Source organism: Heterodontus francisci, chromosome 3 (assembly GCF_036365525.1).
Source record: "Heterodontus francisci isolate sHetFra1 chromosome 3, sHetFra1.hap1, whole genome shotgun sequence".
Classification (NCBI taxonomy): domain Eukaryota; kingdom Metazoa; phylum Chordata; class Chondrichthyes; order Heterodontiformes; family Heterodontidae; genus Heterodontus; species Heterodontus francisci.
Window position 1 is genome coordinate 198,658,971 of NC_090373.1, and position 18,097 is coordinate 198,677,067.

General features: G+C 44.7%; 1 protein-coding gene across 4 annotated transcripts in view; it reads left to right on the forward strand.

The window, feature by feature from the left end:
• The window catches only part of LOC137366035 (inactive tyrosine-protein kinase 7-like), a 583,411-nt gene extending 571,927 nt beyond the window's left edge, over positions 1-11,484 (forward strand). For all 4 annotated transcript variants that reach the window (XM_068028160.1, XM_068028157.1, XM_068028158.1 and 1 more), the window contains one exon: positions 10,251-11,484. In XM_068028160.1, the coding sequence (XP_067884261.1) occupies positions 10,251-10,411 (161 nt within the window). In that variant the 3' untranslated portion in view covers positions 10,412-11,484. The remainder of the gene's footprint in view (positions 1-10,250) is intronic.
• The last annotated feature ends 6,613 nt before the right edge of the window (positions 11,485-18,097 follow it).

Below are 18,097 nucleotides of genomic sequence, written 5' to 3' on the forward strand. Positions count from 1 at the left end.
ATTCATTTGTGGAATGTAGGCGTCGCTGGCTAGGCCAGCATTTATTGCCCATCCCTAATTGCCCTCGAGAAGGTGGTGATGAGCTGCCTTCTTGAACCGTTGCACTCCTTGAGGTGTAGGCATACCCACCCTTTTTAGGGAGGGAGTACCGGGGTATTGATCCAGCGACAGTGAAGTAGCGGTGATCAAGTTCCAAGTCAGGATGGTGCGTGTCTTGGAGGGGAACTTGCAGGTGGTGGTGTTCCCATGTGTCTGCTGCCCTTGTCCTTCTAGGTGGTAAAGGTCACGAGTTTGGAAGGTGCTGTTGAAAGGAGCCTTGGTGAGTTGCTGTAGTGCATCTTGTAGTTGGTACACACTGCTACCACTGTGTGTTGGTGGTGAAGGGAGTGAATGTTGAAGGTGTGGATGAGGTGCCAGTCAAACCGGTTGTTCTGTCCTGGATCGTGTTGAGCTTCTTAAATGTTGTTGGAGCTGGACTGATCCAGACAAATGGGGAGTATTCCGTCATGTTTCAGACTTCTACCTTGTAGCTGACGGACAAGCATTGGGGAGACGGGAGGTGAGTTACTTGCCGCAGAATTCCCAGCTGCAGCAGAATCCTGGAACTCCTGAACAGCACTGTGGGAGTACCTGCACCAGATGGACTTGCAGCAGTTCGAGAAGGAAGCTCGCCAACACCTTCTCAAGGGCTGTTAGGGCTGGGCAGTAAATGCTGGCCTTGCCATGAAATGAATTTTTAAAAACTCCTCATTGAACCAAGGTTGACCCCTGGCTTGATGGCAGTGGGGTAGAGTGAGGGATATGCCGGGCAGTGAGGTTACAGATAGTGGTTGAATACATATCCGCTGCTGCTGATGGCCCACCGCGCCTCATGGATTCGCAGTTTTGAGCTAAAAGATCTGTTGTGAATCTATCCCATTTAGCACAGTTGTCGTGTTGCACAACATGATGTCGAGTTTCTTTCATGTGAAGATAGGATGTCGTTTTCACAAAGGCTGTGAGGTGTTCACTCCTATGAATAATGTCTTGTACAGATGCATTTGCAGCAGGTAGATTGGTGAGGGCGAGGTCAAGTTAGTTTTTCCCTTCTGTTGTGGTGGGGGGGGGGTGGTCTCACCAATTGCCGCAGGCCCATTCTGGTAGCTCAGTCACTCATGTCGAGCTAGTCTTGGTGATGGATGTTGAAGTCCCCCATCCTGTGTGCATTCTGTGCCCTTGCTACCCTCTGCTCCTTCCAAGTGGTGTTCAACGTGGTGGAGTACTGATACAGCTGAGGGAAGGTAGTAGGTGTTAATCACACTGAGATTAGTATGAAACAGGTCAGGAGCAGCTGGAAGTGGGCAGGGGTTGGAGCAGCAGGAAGCGAGCCGGGAGCAGCTAATTTGTAAGTAGCTGGTGAGTCTTTTTTTTTTCTCTAAGCAGTATTTTATTTTATTTATTCTTATTTAGAGATACAGCACTGAAACAGGCCTTTTGGCCCACCGAGTCTGTGCTGACCATCAACCACCCATTTATACTAATCCTACATTAATCCCATATTCCTACCACATTCCCTCAATTCCCCTACCACCTACCTACTCTAGGGACAATTTACAATGGCCAATTTACCTATCAACCTGCAAGTCTTTGGCTGTGGGAGGAAACCGGAGCACCCGGCAGAAACCCACACGGTCACAGGGAGAACTTGCAAACTCCACACAGGCAGTACCCAGAATCGAACCCGGGTCACTGGAGCTGTGAGGCTGCGGTGCTAACCACTGTGCCACCCACATATGTTTAATAGTCTACTAAATAGAGGCAGGGCAGCTCAGACTAGTGAAGGGCACATCCTGCTCCATGTGGGAACTCCAGGACGCTTCTCGTGTCCAGACAACACAAGAAATAGAAGTAGACCATGTGGCCCATCGAGCCTGCTCTGCCATTCTATACGATCATGGCTGATCTTGGGTTTCAATTCCACTTTCCTGCCTGCTCCCCATTTTCCATGATTCCCTGCAATACCAAAAATCTATCATTCCCAGCCTTTAAATGTATTCAACAATGGAGCATCCACAACCCTCTGGGGTAGAGGATTTCAAAGATTCACAACCCTTTGAGTGCAGTAATTTTTCCTCATCTCAGTCCTGAATGATTGGCCGCTTATCCTGAGACTGTGTCCTCGTGTTCTAGATTCCCTGACTTGTTGAAACAATCTCCGAGCTTCTACCCTATCCAGCCTTTTCAGAATCTTGTATGTCTCAATTAGATCACCTCTCATTCTTCTAAACTCCAGAGAATATAGGCCCAATTTACTCAGCCTCTCATCATAGGACAATCCCCTCATCCCAGGGATCAATTTAGTAAATCTTTGCTGCACTGCCTCCAGTGCAAGTATATCCTTTCTTAAATGTGGAGACAAAAACGGCACACAGTATTCCAGATGCGGTCTCACCAAAGCCCTGTACAATTTTAGTAAGACTTTTTTATTCCTGCACTCCATTCCACTTGCAATAAAGGCCAGCATGCCATTTGCCTTAAATAAAAACAAGAAATGCTGGAAATACTCAGCAGGTCTGGCAGCATCTGTGGAAAGAGAAGCAGAGTTAACGTTTCGGGTCAGTGACCCTTCGGAACTCCATTTGCCTTCCTTGTAGCCTGCTGCACCTGCATGTTAACTTTGTTAATTAGAATAATGTTCTAATTCTAATTCTAATTTTGTGCGTTCCTTGTACTCGTACCCCCAAGTGTCTCTGAACATCAACACTTACCAGTTTAAAAAAAAATCCTGCTTTTCTATTTTTATGACCAGTGAACAACTTGACACTTCCCTACAATTATACTCCATTTACCATCTTGTTGCCCACTCACTTAACCTGTCTATATCTCTTTGCAGCCTCTCTAAGCCCTCTGCACAGCTTACCTTTCCACCGAGCTTTGTATCATCAGCAAACATAGATACATTACTCACTGTCTCTTCATCCCACATGTGCACGAAGTGTCAGCTGCAGCAGCTCAAGCTCTGGGCTTCAGAGCTTGAGCAGCAACTGGCATCACTGCAGTGCATCTGCGAGGCTGAGAGTTTTGTGGATAGCACATTTATAGATGTGGTCACCCCACAGCTTAAGAGTATGCAGGCAGAGAGGGAATGAGTGACCAGCAAGCAGTCAAGAAGGACTAGATGGGGAGTGCAGGAAACCCCTAAGGGCATCTCACCCACCAATCAGTATTCTGTTCTGAATACTGTTTAGAGTGATAGTTCCTCTGGGGTGGGCAGCCAGAGTCTAGACCACAGCACCACAGCTGGCTCAAATGTACGAGAGGGGTGGGGGGGGGAGGTGGTGGGTGGCGGGTGCCGCAGTGGGAACAGGAGGAAGAATGGAAAAACAATAGTGATAGGGGATTCTGATTGGCATCTTTTCATCTGCGAGAGATGATGGGAATGAAGCTGCAGAACTTTGGTGAGGTCAGATAAGATCATCTGCACTTCTTTTGATGGCTGAGCAAGCCAATTCTGGAAAGGCAAAGTGTGTCACACACTAAGTTTTCCCTTTCCAGTGGTGCAGGATGATCTCTGCTGACTGTTTACAGGGCTGGCGTCTGCTTTGGAGCTTCTGAATCCACAAGTTGTCATGTTGCCGAAATTTCTTCCCACAATGGTGTTGCCATTTGCATCGGTTGTCAGCTGAGTTTCCCACTTGTCGTGATTGATGTTGAGGGCTTTCATGTCTCTTGACATTGGGAAGCACCTGCTGGTCTCTTGGCACGGGCTACTTCCCTCTATAACATATCTTTGGGAATGTGGCCATCTTCCATCCAGTGCACATGCCCAAGTCAGGCGAAACCTCCTTTGCTTGATTAGCACTAGCATGCTTGGCATGTTTACCCTAGAAAGGACTGCTTCATCAGTGACTTTGTCTTTCCATGTGATACCAAAAATGCGTCGTAGACACCGGAGATGTAAGTTATTGAGCCTTTTTCCTTGGTAGATGTAAGTTGTCCAGGCTTTGTTGCTATACAGCAATGTGCTGAGGATATAGACCTTGTAGATAGCTTCTTGATCCTAAGGGTCAGCTGAGACCTGATTGGATGCCAGGGTGTGTCCAGACACTGGTGGGCCTAAATATCGCATCTCTGGGGGACAAAACCCCCTGCAGTTCAGTCCAGGGTCAAGGGATGCTTTGTTGCCATGTGTCGCCACGCAGAGGCACTACAGGGGGTCTTGGTGACGCAGAGGCTGAGTACTGGCAAGAGAGACTTGCAAAATATTCTCCTACAGTAATATAGCCTGTGGCAGAGCCACTGACACTCTAGGGGATTCTATAGTTAGGGGAACAGACAGGCCTTTCTGCAGTGGCAGACATGAATCTAGGATGGTATGTTGCTTCCCTGGTGTTGGGGTCAAGGATGTAATGGAGCAGATCACGCTGAGCTGGGAGGGTGAACAGCCTGCAGTCATGGTCCAGATTGTTTAACTAAGTTGCTTGAATTTTTATGAGATAACAGAGAGGTTTGATAAGTGTAATGCGCTTGATGTGGTGTACATGGACTTCCAAAAGGCATTATGGGGAGGCGGTAGCATAGTGATGATGTCACTGGACTGGTAATCCAGAGGCCCAGGCCTATACTCTGGGGTTCGAATTTGAATTCAATTAATTAAAATCTGGAATTGGTCTAATGGTGACCATGAAACTATTGTCGATTGTTGTAAAAACCCATCTGGTTCACTAATGTCCTTTAGGGAAGTAAATCTACCATCCTTCCCTGGTCTGGCCTACATATGACTCCAGACCCACAGAAATGTGGTTGACTCTTCAATGCCCTCTGAAATGGCCTAGCAAGCCACTCAGTTCAGGGGCAATTAGGGATGGGCAATAAATGCAGGCCTAGCCAGTGACGCCCACATCTCAAACAAATGTTAAAAAAATTGATGAAGTGCCACATAACAGGCTTGGCAGCAAAGTTAGAGTCCATGGAATAAATGGGACAGTAGCAGTATGGATGTGAAATTGGCAGTGTGACTGAGAAACAGTTACTCTCTGTTTTCTTACTGGAGGAAAGTATATAGTGGGGGTCCCAGTGTTGGGACCTCTGCTTTTCTTGACATATTAATAAGCTGGACTTGGGTGTACAGGCAATTTCAATTTCAGAATTTGCAGATGGCCCAAAACGTGGAAGTACTATGAACTGTGAGGAGGTTGGTGATAGATGTCAAGAGGACATAGGCTGGTGGAATGGGCAGACAAGTGGCCGATTAAATTTAATCCAAAGTAGTGTGAAGTGATTCATTTTTGGTAGGAAGAATGAGGAGAGGCAATATAAATTAAAGGGTACAATTCTAAAGGGGTTGCAGGAACAGAGGGACCTATGGGTAAATATGAACAAAACATTGAAGGTTACAGGGCAGGTTGAGCATACAGTTAATAAAATATGTGGGATCCTGGGCTTTATAAATAGGAACATAGAGTACAAAACAAGGAAATTATGATAAAACTGTATAAAACACTGGTTCTGTCTAACTGGATTATTGTCCCCAGTTCTGGGCATCACACTTCAGGAAGATTGTTGAGGCATAAAAGAGGGTGCAGAAAAGATTCACGAGAATGGTTCCAGAGATGAGGAACTTAAGTTGTGTTGATAGGTTGGAAAAGCTGGGTCTCCTCTTTGGAGAAGAGAAGATTAAGAGGAGATTTAATAGGTATGTTTAAAATCATGAGGGGTCTGGACAGAGTAGATAGGGAAAAACTGTTCCCATTGGTTGAAGGATCCAGAACCGGTGGACACCGTTTTAAGGTGATTGGCAAAAGAAGCAACAGCGACATGAGGAAAAACCTTTTTACAAAGCGAGTGGTTAGGATCTGGAATGCACACCTGAGTGTGTGCTGGAGGCAGATTCAGTTGAGGCCTTCAAAAGAGAACTGGATAATTATCTGAATAAAAAAAATTGCAGTGTTACTCTTTAGCAGTTTGATACAACTGAGTGGCTGGGCCATTTCAAAGGGCAGTTAAGAGTCAACCACATTGCTTTGGGTCAGGAGTTATAGGTAGGCTAGACTGGGAAGGACGGCAGTTTTCCTTCTATGGAGGACATTAGTGAACCGGGTGGGAATTTATGACAATCCGGTAGTTTCATGGTCACCATTACTGAGACTAGCATTTTATTCCAGATTGAATTTAAATTCCAACAGCTGCCATGGTGGAATCTGAACTCTGGCCTCTGGATTACTAGTGCAATAACATGACCACTACGCTACTATTCTGATTATATAGGCTGGGTTTGTTTTATTTGGAACAGAGGAGGCTGAGGTTAGATATGGTTTGTTTGCAAAATTTTGAGGGGCCTAGATAGCATGGATTAGGACCTGTTTCCCTTCACGGAGAGGTCAATAACCAAGGGACATAGATTTAAAGTAATTGGTAGAAGAATCAGAAGTTGAAGTTGGTAGAAGTTGATGAGAAATTCTTTTCACCCAGTGGGTGGTGAGTATCTGGAACTCATTTCCTGAAAGGGTGTTAGAGGCAGGAAATCTCAATTATTGAAAAAGTACTTGGACATGTACTTGAAGTGCCGTAACCTACGAGGCTATGGATCAGGAGCTGGGAAGTGGGATTAGATGGGATAAATTAAAAATAGAAAGTGATGGAAATACTCTGCAGGTCTGGCAACATCTGTGGGGTGAGAAACAGTTAACATTTCAGGTCAGCGACTGGGTAGATAGTTATATTTTGGCTGGCCCAGACACTTACCTTTAACCTCCCTCCCAGTGCAGGGGTTACTGATGCGTTTGAGGGCTGTCTTTAATTTGGATATTTTCGCTTTATATTTGTGTATTGAAGATATGCACATATTAAAATGTATTGAGGATGATGCGTTTGAAATATGGTTCCCGCTGCAAAACATGAACTGGAAAGAACAACAGTAGACTGGTTTTGGGCTTCTCTCTGGCTCAGTATAAATATACCATCCCAGTGTGGTAATGAACCATACCAATAAGGGAAGGTCTAACTCCAGTCCTCCTTTCGGAATAACTAATCTCCTCTGGGGTGGGATTGCTACAGTTATACTCTGTCCCCAGATCACTATTCATAGAAACATAGAAAATAGGAGCAGGAATAGGCCATTCAGCTCTTCGAGCCTGTTCCACCATTCATCATGATCATGGCTGATCATCCAACTCCGTAATCTGTTCTCGCTTTCGCCCCATATCCTTTGATCCCTTTAAACCCAAGAGCTATATCTAACTCCTTCTTGAAAACATAGTGTTTTGGCCTCAGCTGCTTTCTGTGGTAGCAAATTCCACAGGTTCACCACTCTTTGGGTGAAGAAATTTCTCCTCATTTCAGTCCTGAAAGGTTTATCCCGTATCCTTAGATGATGACCCCTGGTTCTGGACTCCCCCACCATTGGGAACATCCTTCCTGCATCTACCCTTTCAAGTCCTGTTGGAATTTTATAGGTTTCTATGAGATCCCACCACCCCCCCCCCCCCTCACACTTCTGAACTGCAGCAATATAATCCTAACCAACTCAATCTCTCCTTGTACGTCAGTCCCCCCATCCCAGGAATCAGTCTGGTAAACCTTCACTGCACTCTCTCTATAGCAAGAACATCCTTCCTCAGATAAGGAGACCAAAACTGCACACAATATTCCAGGTGTGGCCTCACCAAGGCCCTGTATAATTGAAGCAAGACATCCATGCTCCTGTACTCGAATCCTCTCACTATGAAGGGCAACATACCATTTGCCTTCTCCTCACTATCCCAGGCCCCAAACACTCCTTTCAGGTGAAAAGCAATTTATTTGTACTTCTTTCAATGTAGTATACTGTATTCGCTGCTCGCAATGTGGTCTTCTCTACATTGGGGAGACCAAACGCAGACTGGGTGACTGCTTTGCAGAACACCTCGCTCAGTCCGAAAGCATGACCGCAAGCTTCCTGTTGCTGTTCATTTCAACACTCCCCCCTGCTGTCATGCTCTCATCTCTGTCCTGGGAATTGGTGCAGTGTTCCAGGAAACATCAACGCAAGCTCGAGGAACAGCATCTCATTTACTGATTAGGCACACTGCAGCCTGCCAGACTGAACATTGAGTTCAATAATTTCAGAGCATGACTTTTATTTTGTTTTTTTTCTTTTTTTATATTTTTGTGTTTATTTTATTTTATCTTAGTTTGTTCAGTTTGCCTACCCACTTTTTTTCATGTTTGTGCTTGTGGCTGTTCAGTTTTCAGTCCATTAACTGTACTAATGCTTTGTCTTTCAACACACCATTAACATATTGATTGCCTTTGCTCCATGACCTTCTGGTCGGTTATTCGCTGACCTTGCCCTATCTACACATTCTTTGTTATTTCTTTCCCTCATCCCCCCCCCCCCCCCCCCCCCCCCCTTTACTTGCTTAAAACCTTTCGCATTTCTAATATCTGCAGTTCTGAAGAAGGGTCATTGACCTGAAACGTTAACTCTGCTTCTCTCTCCACAGATGCTGCCAGACCTGCTGAGTATTTTCAGCATTTTTTGTTTTTATTTCAGATTTCCAGCATCCACAGTTTTTGCTTTTATTATACCATTTGTCATTTGTTATCATCTGTTGGACCTGCATGCTTACCTTCAGTGACTAGTGTACGAGAACACCCAGGTCTCGTTGCATATTCCCCTCTCTCAGTTTATAGCCGTTCAGATAATCTGCCTTCCTATTTTTGCTACCAAAGTGGATAACCTCACATTTATCCACATTATACTGCATGTGCCATGCATTTGCCCACTCACTCAACTTGTCCAAATCACCCTGAAGTGCCTCTGCATCCTCCTCACAACTCACCCTCCCACCCAGTTTTGTCATCTGCAAATTTGGAGATATTACATTTAGTTCCCTCATCTAAATCATTAATATATATTGTGAATAGCTGGGGTCCGAGCACCGATCCCTGCGGTACCCCACTAGTCACTGCCTGCCATTTGGAAAGAGACCCATTTATCCCTACTCTTTGTTTCCTGTCTGCTAACCAATTTTCTATCCATCGCAATACACTACCCTCAATCCCATGCGTTTTAATTTTACACACTAATCTCTTATGTGGGACTTTGTCGAAAGCCTTCTGAAAGTCCAAATAAACCACATCCACTGGCTCCACCTCATCAACTCTACTAGTTACATCAGTTAACTCTACTAGTTATAAGCAGTGCTTGTGTGCAAATGAATGAGGGAAGAATTGGACTGCCTCCCCACCTTCCAATACATAAGTCATTGCCTTCAGGAGGAAAGTACTGGTCCCATGGAATTCCATTTTAGGGGATATTGTTGATTGTCAGCTGCTGTGGATTCAGCTGCTCGCCTTCTCACTAACCAGAAGCCCTTCCTCTTTCCCTTCTCCCTATCACTGCCCCCTCACATTAAGTAATTTTGAAACAAATCTGTTTAAAGCAACTGAAGGTTTCAAAGATGCACAGGATGCATTCCCTTCCTCCACGCTGCAGCTGAATGATCTCAGTTGACAGGTGGGCATGCTCATTTTCCAGTTCTGTGTAAGAAGCACTAGTTTCTTTTCGAGCATGCTTTCCACAATCACACCAATATTGATGAGACGACAAAGACTCTTTCAAAGCTGCCTATGGGACCACGATCTGCTTTGAACTGTGCCGATGAGAAACGGGCAAATTTGAGAGGTTCTGTTGTCAAGAAGGTTTAGGTTCCAGGGCTGCCCCTGATCATTGGGGATGAAGCTTTTCTTAGAGACACTGGCTGAAACTCCTTTCAGTGATGGTTAGAAGACTAAAATGAAAATGCTGATGGTCAGCTTTCCTGCCCTGTTGTAAAAATAAAAGACTTGTATTCCTGAAGCGCCTTTCACGCTCTCAGGACATCCCAAAGCACTTCATAGCTAATGAAATATTTTTGAAGGGTAGTCTCTATTGTCATGGAGGGAAACATGACAGTCAAATTGTACACAACAAGAATCCACAAACAGCAGTGTGATAATGATCTGTTTTAGTAGCAGTTAAATATTTGGCCAGGACACCAGGAGTGGGGGTTGGGGGGCATCTCCCCCATTCTTCAAAACTCCCTTGCTCCTTCCCTTGAACCCTTTGCATGTTACAGAGATATGTGATGTCTTCCTCCTTACACCTCAAGATTGAAGAGCAGGGTTGTATAGTTGACAAAGACATCTCAGGGTGGTGAGTTTTTCTGCACATCTTCAGTATACGATGAGGCAGGGGAAAAACGAGAATAAACATCTTTATAAAAATTAATGCAAGTTTTTTTTTTCAGGCGTACAGGATGGTCAAATCAAACTCTCTGCACCTGATGGCTGCCCATCTAAATTCTACAAACTGATGCAGCATTGCTGGGCAGCAAGTCCCAAAGACCGCCCATCTTTCAGTGAGATTGCCAACACTCTGGGTGAAATTCCTGCTGACAGCAAAGTTTGATGGGGATCCGTGTTCCCAGAATCATGTCCAGTATTTGACAAGGAGAGGATCAGCATTCCATCAAGGTCTTGTCTGTGTCTCCTAATTTTTATTGTAACTTTTTTTTTATTTCATACAAAGAATCGAGGATCTCAAATTCCAGGGACCTTTTGCCTTTCACCTACTGCTATCATTGTGCATGTGTTCCTGCCATGGAGGATTTTTGTCTCAAGTGCAGAAGTTTGGGATAACTATCTCCAAACCCACCAGAGAGGCTCTGTTAGATAGAGAGCGGCAACAAAACTGACTGACTAGTGCATTGACTAAGAGCAATAAATATTGGTCACTCTACCCCACCAGCTCATCTGGAAAATAGTCTTTGCTTCTCTAACCAGATTACTGGACTGTTTATTTCAAAATAATTAAAGGACTAAGCACAATAGATCTTTGAAATCAAATCATGTTCAGAGAAAGGAACTGTACTGAGAAAGTGCAGGCTATCTGAAAGGACCACGGCCTGCCAGTGGGGATGGTACATGATCTCAGGATGTCTCCACACCTGGAGCTTGTACATACTGTAGAAAACCATGATCTAACATTTCCAACGTTAATTAATGTAGAAAGAAGCTGGAGAAGCCTGTCTATTTATTTCAATAGGTTCTCTATTATCTTGTCTTTCCAACATGGTACTGTTTATTTGCCGCCTTAAAAAAAGTTTATTTTATGTATGTTAACCTTTAAACATATCTTTACAAGCAAAAACACTATATCTAAAGCCAGGAGATAAACTGGCATAGCATATAGGCAAGTCTGTATTGAACTAAGTGCCTGGTGTATGAAGGAATTTTTAGCAACTTTCAAAACTGTAATGAAATGCAAGCTTCTGATTTTATAATTCTTTTGAGAAACCTTTTTTATATCAAGTTTTTCAATTATTTTTAAGTGTGGAAAGAAAAAAACCTTGGCTGAAATGTTAGTTTTTTTTAAATTTGCATAAAACTTAGACACATTTAGTTCATATTCGGCTTGTGCAGTTGGTTTCGTATCCGTAATTTTTTACATGCTGCTGTCAATAAAGTTCACACTTTCTGGTATTTCACTTTTATCTGTTGTTACAACTGAAGCGAGAGGAATGTACTGTTTATTCTAGTTCCACTCCACAGGTCACAACATAAATTTTTTTAAAATTTCCCACTTACCGATACGGTCAATCATAGACTCTATTTTTATCCTAGAATAAAACACACCAACTAGGTTTCTTTAATAAACAATAAAATTATCAATTTATTATAAAACAAGACTTAACCAGTAATGAAGAAAAGCATAAACACACAGATTGAAACATTAAAGTTCCCTTTTTACCTTCACCCTTCACACTCACGTACACCAGTTAACTGGAAAAATGAAGGGAATTTTGTTTTTAGAGCTCGATTACAGACAAAACAACACTTGGGCTGAATACTTGCTCATCCTTGAAGAAAGAGCAGATGAGATCTGTTGTGTTCCAAAACTGGCATAGAGTCTGGCCTCCGCGTATACTTAGAAGGGTTACTGGCATCTTTTAGAACAGATTTTTTCAGGCGGCATTGAGAATTAATTTAGCAGGTTTTTCTTGAAAGACAGGAGACAAGATTAGTTGACACAGTGGACTTCTCAGGGTCTTTTAGAGAGGTGTTGGAAAGCCGAGCTAGGTTGTGGCCGCCTTCCTTGGGAATTCTCTTCTCTCCTTGGAAGTTCGCTTCCTTTTTATACAGTTGAACCCCAACTCAAAACAATTCAAAAGCGAAACCAGCAGGAACTCAACCTTTTGACCTCCATCAGTCTTGACCTGTCACTTATTTATAACAACTTCTCCAGGTGTCCAAAGTTGTCTGTTGTTCGTTTGAGTTGGAAGTCAGGTGGTATCCTGGAAAGACTTGTTTTCCTTTCAAGACCTCTTGCTGCCCCTTTGTAAAACAAAAAAACATTTCCAGGGACTGCTGTTTTCAAAGTTAAGTGGCCTTTACGTGACCCCCTTTGAAAACCCCAAAGTTTAACATTTCTTCAATCTTTCAAAAATGAATCCTCAAAAAATATGTTCAACAAAACACAGAGGCACTTTTGTAACACTGTATACACAGATACCAATCATTTGACTCTTGTATCACAGTCTAAGTCACTGGGGAGAGGCTGGACATGGCCCTGTGTGATATCTGTGTCACTGGGGAGAGGCTGGACATGGCCCTGTGTGATATCTGTGTCACTGGGGAGAGGCTGGACATGGCCCTGTGTGATATCTGTGTCACTGGGGAGAAGCTGGACATGGCACTGTGTGATATCTGTGTCACTGGGGAGAAGCTGGACATGGCACTGTGTGATATCTGTGTCACTGGGGAGAGGCTGGACATGGCCCTGTGTGATAAAAACAAGAAATGCTGGAACCACTCAGCAGGTCTGGCAGCATCTGTGGAAAGAGAAGCAGAGTTAACGTTTCAGGTCAGTGACCCTTCTTCAGAACTGGCAGATATAAGAAATGTAAAAGATTTTAAGCAAGTAAAGCAGGGGTGGGGCAAGAGATAACAAAAGAGAAGGTATTGATAGGACAAGGTCACAGAATAGCTGACCAGAAGGTCATGGAGCAAAGGCAAACAAAATGTTAATGGTGTGCTGAAAGACAAAGCATTAGTACAGAAAGGGTCCTGTTAATGGACTGAAAACTGAACAGCCACAAGTACAAACATGAAAAAACAGTGGGTAGGCACAGTAGAAACAAACTAAAACAAAATAAACATAAAAAAGAAAAGAAAAAATAACTAAAAATAAAAGTAAAATGGGGGGCCCTTCATGCTCTAAAATTATTGAACTCAATGTTCAGTCCGGCAGGCTGTAACGTGCCTAATTGGTAAATGAGATGCTGTTCCTCGAGCTTGTGTTGATATCCACTGGAACACTGCAGCAATCTCAGGACAGAGATGCGAGTATGAAAGCAGGGGGCAGTGTTGAAATGGCAAGCAACTGGAAGCTTGGAGTCATGCTTTTGGTATGAGCTGAGGTATTCCGCAAAGCGGTCACCCAGTCTCTGGTCTCCACAGTGTAGAGGAGAGCACATTGTGAGCAACGAATACAGTATACTACATTGAAAGAAGTACAAGTAAATCGCTGTTTCACCTGAAAGGAGTGTTTGGGGCATAAAAACAAGAAATGCTGGAACCACTCTGCAGGTCTGGCAGCATCTGTGGAAAGCGAAGCAGAGTTAACGTTTCGGGTCAGTGACCCTTCTTCGGAACTGACAAATATTAGAAAAGTCACAGATTATAAACAAGTGAGGTGGGGGATGGGCAAGAGATAACAAAGGAGAAGGTGCAGATTGGACCAGGCCACATAGCTGACCAAAAGGTCACGGAGCAAAGGCAAACAATATGTTAATGGTGTGTTGAAAGACAAAGCATTAGTACAGAATAGCTGTTAATACACTGAATATTGAACAGCAGCAAGTGCAAACCTGAAAAAAAACAGTGGGTAAGCAAACTGAACAAACTAAGATGAAATGAACTAAATGCAAGAAAAAAAAAGAATGTAAAAAAAAAAAGGAAGAAAAAAATAACTAAAAATGAAAGTAAAATGGGGGGCTGTCATGCTCTGAAATTATTGAACTCAATGTTCAGTCCGGCAGGCTGTAGTGTGCCTAATTGGTAGATGAGATGCTGTTCCTCGAGCTTGCGTTGATGTTCACTGGAACACTGCAGCAATCCCAGGACAGAGATGTGAGCAGGGGGGAGTGTTGAAATGGCAAGCAACCGGAAGCTCAGGGTCCTGCTTGCGGACTGAGCGGAGATGGCCCTGTGTGATATCTGTGTCACATCTGTGTCACTGTGGAGAGGCTGGACATGGCCCTGTGTGATATCGGTGTCACTGGAAGAGGCTGGACATGGCCCTGTGTGATATCGGTGTCACTGGAAGAGGCTGGACATGGCCCTGTGTGCTATTGGTGTCACTGGAAGAGGCTGGACATGGCCCTGTGTGATATCGGTGTCACTGGAAGAGGCTGGGCATAGCCCTGTGTGATATCTGTGTCACTGGGGAGAGGCTGGACATGGCCCTGTGTGATATCTGTGTCACTGGGGAGAGGCTGGACATTGCCATGTGAGATATCTGTGACACTGGGGAGAGGCTGGACATGGCCCTGTGTGATATCGGTGTCACTGGGGAGAGGCTGGACATAGCCCTGTGTGATATCTGTGTCACTGGGGAGAGGCTGGACATGGCCATGTGAGATATCTGTGTCACTGGGGAGAGGCTGGACATGGCCCTGTGTGATATCGGTGTCACTGGGGAGAGGCTGGACATGGCCCTGTGTGATATCGGTGTCACTGGAAGAGGCTGGGCATAACCCTGTGTGATATCTGTGTCACTGGGGAGAGGCTGGACATGGCCATGTGAGATATCTGTGACACTGGGGAGAGGCTGGACATGGCCCTGTGTGATATCGGTGTCACTGGGGAGAGGCTGGACATAGCCCTGTGTGATATCTGTGTCACTGGGGAGAGGCTGGACATGGCCATGTGAGATATCTGTGTCACTGGGGAGAGGCTGGACATGGCCCTGTGTGATATCGGTGTCACTGGGGAGAGGCTGGACATGGCCCTGTGTGATATCTGTGTGTCGCTAGGCAGAGCCATGTGAGTTGGAGACTGGAAACAGAGAGAGAGAGGAGCACGGCGGGAGGAGCAGAGCAGGGAAAAATTGAAGTGTGATAGCAGAGTGTCTTCACAATTAACAGTGAGAGCAGGGAAAGAGGGAGCTGCCGGGGTGAGTATACAGGTAAGCTTTTAATTTAATTTAAATCAAACATAGCATCAAACATCACAGGCATGCAGGTAGGTGATTGGTTTGGGAAGAAGCTACCTGTTTGGTGAGTATCTGGTAAGTGATTAAGGTCCATTCTAATCCTAACATTTAAAATAGTAAAGGAACTAGTGGTAAACCTAATAAACTATATAAAAAAAGGAAAACAAAATAGTTAAGTAGTTAATTAAAATGCATTAAGGATGGCAGGGCAGGTGATGTAGAAACATAGAAAATAAGAGCAGGTGTAGGCCATTTGGCCCTTCGAGCCTGCTCCACCATTCATTATGATCATGGCTGATCATCCAACTCAATAGCCTGTTTCCCGCTTTCCCCCCATATCCTTTGATCCCTTTCGCCCCAAGAGCTATATCTAACTCCTTCTTGAAAACATACAATGTTTTGGCCTCAACTGCTTTCTGTGGTAGTGAATTCCACAGGCTCACCACTCTCCGGGTGAAGAAATTTCTCCTCATCTCAGTCCTGAAAGGTTTACCCTGTATCCTTAGACTATGATCCCTGGTTCTGGACTCCCCCATCATCGGGAGCATCCTTCCTGGATAGGTTTCGATGAGATCCCCCCCTTCACTCTTCTGAACTCCAACGAATATAATTCTAACCGACTCGATCTCTGCTCATACGTCCGTCCAGCCATCCCAGGAATCAGTCTGTAAACCTTCGCTGCACTCCCTCTGTAGCAAGGACATCCTTCCTCAGATAAGGAGACCAAAACTGCACACAATATTCCACGTGTGGCCTCAGCAAGGCCCTGTATAATTGCAGCAAGACATCCCTGCTCCTGTACTCTAATCCACTCGCTCTGAAGGCCAACATACCATTTGCCTTTTTTTACCGCCTGTTGGACCTGCATGCTTACCTTCAGCGACTGGTGTACGAGAACACACAGGTCTCGTTGCATATTCACTCTCTCAGTTTATAGCCATTCAGATAATCTGCCTTCCTATTTTTGCTACCAAAGTGGATAACCTCACATTTATCCACATTATACTGCATCTGCCATGCATTTGCCCACTCACTCAACTTGTCCAAATCACCCTGAAGCCTCTCTGCATCCTGCTCACAACTTACCCTCCCACCCAGTTATGTCTCATCTGCAAATTTGGAGATATTACATTAAGTTCCCTCATCTAAATCATTAATATATATTGTGAATAGCTGGGGTCCGAGCACCGATCCCTGCGGTACCCCACTAGTCACTGCTGCCATTTGGAAAATGACCCGTTTATTCCTACTCTTTGTTTCCTGTCTGCCAACCAATTTTCTATCCATCACAATACACTACCCTCAATCCCATGCGCTTTAATTTTACACGCTAATCTCTTCTGTGGGACTTTGTCGAAAGTCTTCTGAAAGTCCAAATAAACCACATCCACTGGCTCCCCCTTATCAACTCTACCAGTTACATCCTCGAAGAATTCTAGTAGATTTGTCAAGCATGATAAATCCCCAGGGCTTGACCAGGTGTACCCTAGGATGCTATGGGAAGCGAGGGAGGAGATTGCTGGGGCCCTGGCAGAGATTTTTGTATCATCGTTAGCCACGGGTGAGGTACCAGAAGACTGGAGGATAGCTAATGCTGTGCCTTTATTTAAGAAGGGCAGCAGGGATAAACCAGGGAACTACAGGCCGGTGAGCCTTACATCAGTGGTGGGAAAGTTATTGGAAGGGATTCTGAGAGACGGGATTTATATGCATCTAGAAAGGCATGGTCTGATTAGGGATAGTCAGCATGGCTTCGTGCGTGGGAAATTGTGTCTCACGAATTTGATTTGAGTTTTTCGAGGAGGTGATCAAGAGGATTGACGAGGGCAGGGCGATGGACGTTGTCTACATGGACTTTAGCAAGGCCTTTGACAAGGTCCCGCATGGTTGGCTGGTCCAGAAGATTCAAACACATGGGATCCAGGGTGAGCTAGCAATTTGCATACAAAATTGGCTTGGTGATAGGAGGCAGAGGGTGGTAGTGGAGGGTTGTTTTTCAGATTGGAGGCCGGTGACCAATGGTGTGCCGCAGGGATCGGTGCTGGGCCCTCTGTTGTTTGTCATATATATTAATGACTTGGATGTGAATGTAGGGGGCATGATTAGTAAGTTTGCAGATGACACCAAAATTGGTGGTATAGTGGACAGTGAAGATGGTTGTCTAAGGTTACAACAGGATATAGATCAAGTGGGCAAGGGATTGGCAAATGGAATTTAACGCAGACAAGTGCGAAGTGATGCATTTTGGGAAGATAAACCAGGGCAGGACATATACAGTGAATGGCAGGGCCTTGGGGAGTGTTGTTGAGCACCTTGGGGTGCAAGTACATAGTTCCCTGAAAGTGGCAACACAGGTAGACGGGGTGGTGAAGAAGGCATATGGCATGCCTGCCTTCATCGGCCGAGGCATTGAGTACAAGAGTTGGGAATTTATGTTTCAGTTGTACATAATGTTGGTTAGGCTGCATTTGGAGTACTGTGTGCAGTTCTGGTCACTGCACTACAGGAAAGATGTGGTTAAGCTAGAGAGGGTGCAGAAAAGATTCACAAGGATATTGCCTGGTTTGGAGGTCTTGAGTTATAGAGAGAGATTGTATAGGCTGGGTCTGTTTTCCCTGGAGCGAAGGAGGCTGAGGGGGGACATGATAGAGGTATATAAAATTATGAGAGGCATAGATCAGGTAGATAGCCAGAGTCTGTTTCCCATGGTAGGGGTGACTAAAACTAGAGGGCATAGATTTAAGGTGAGAGGGAGGAGGTTTAAAGGGGATCAAAGGGATAAATTTTTCACACAAAGGATAGTGGGTATCTGGAATGAGCTGCCTGAGGAGGTGGTGGAGGCAGGAACAGTAGCGACATTTAAGAGGCATCTGGACGGGT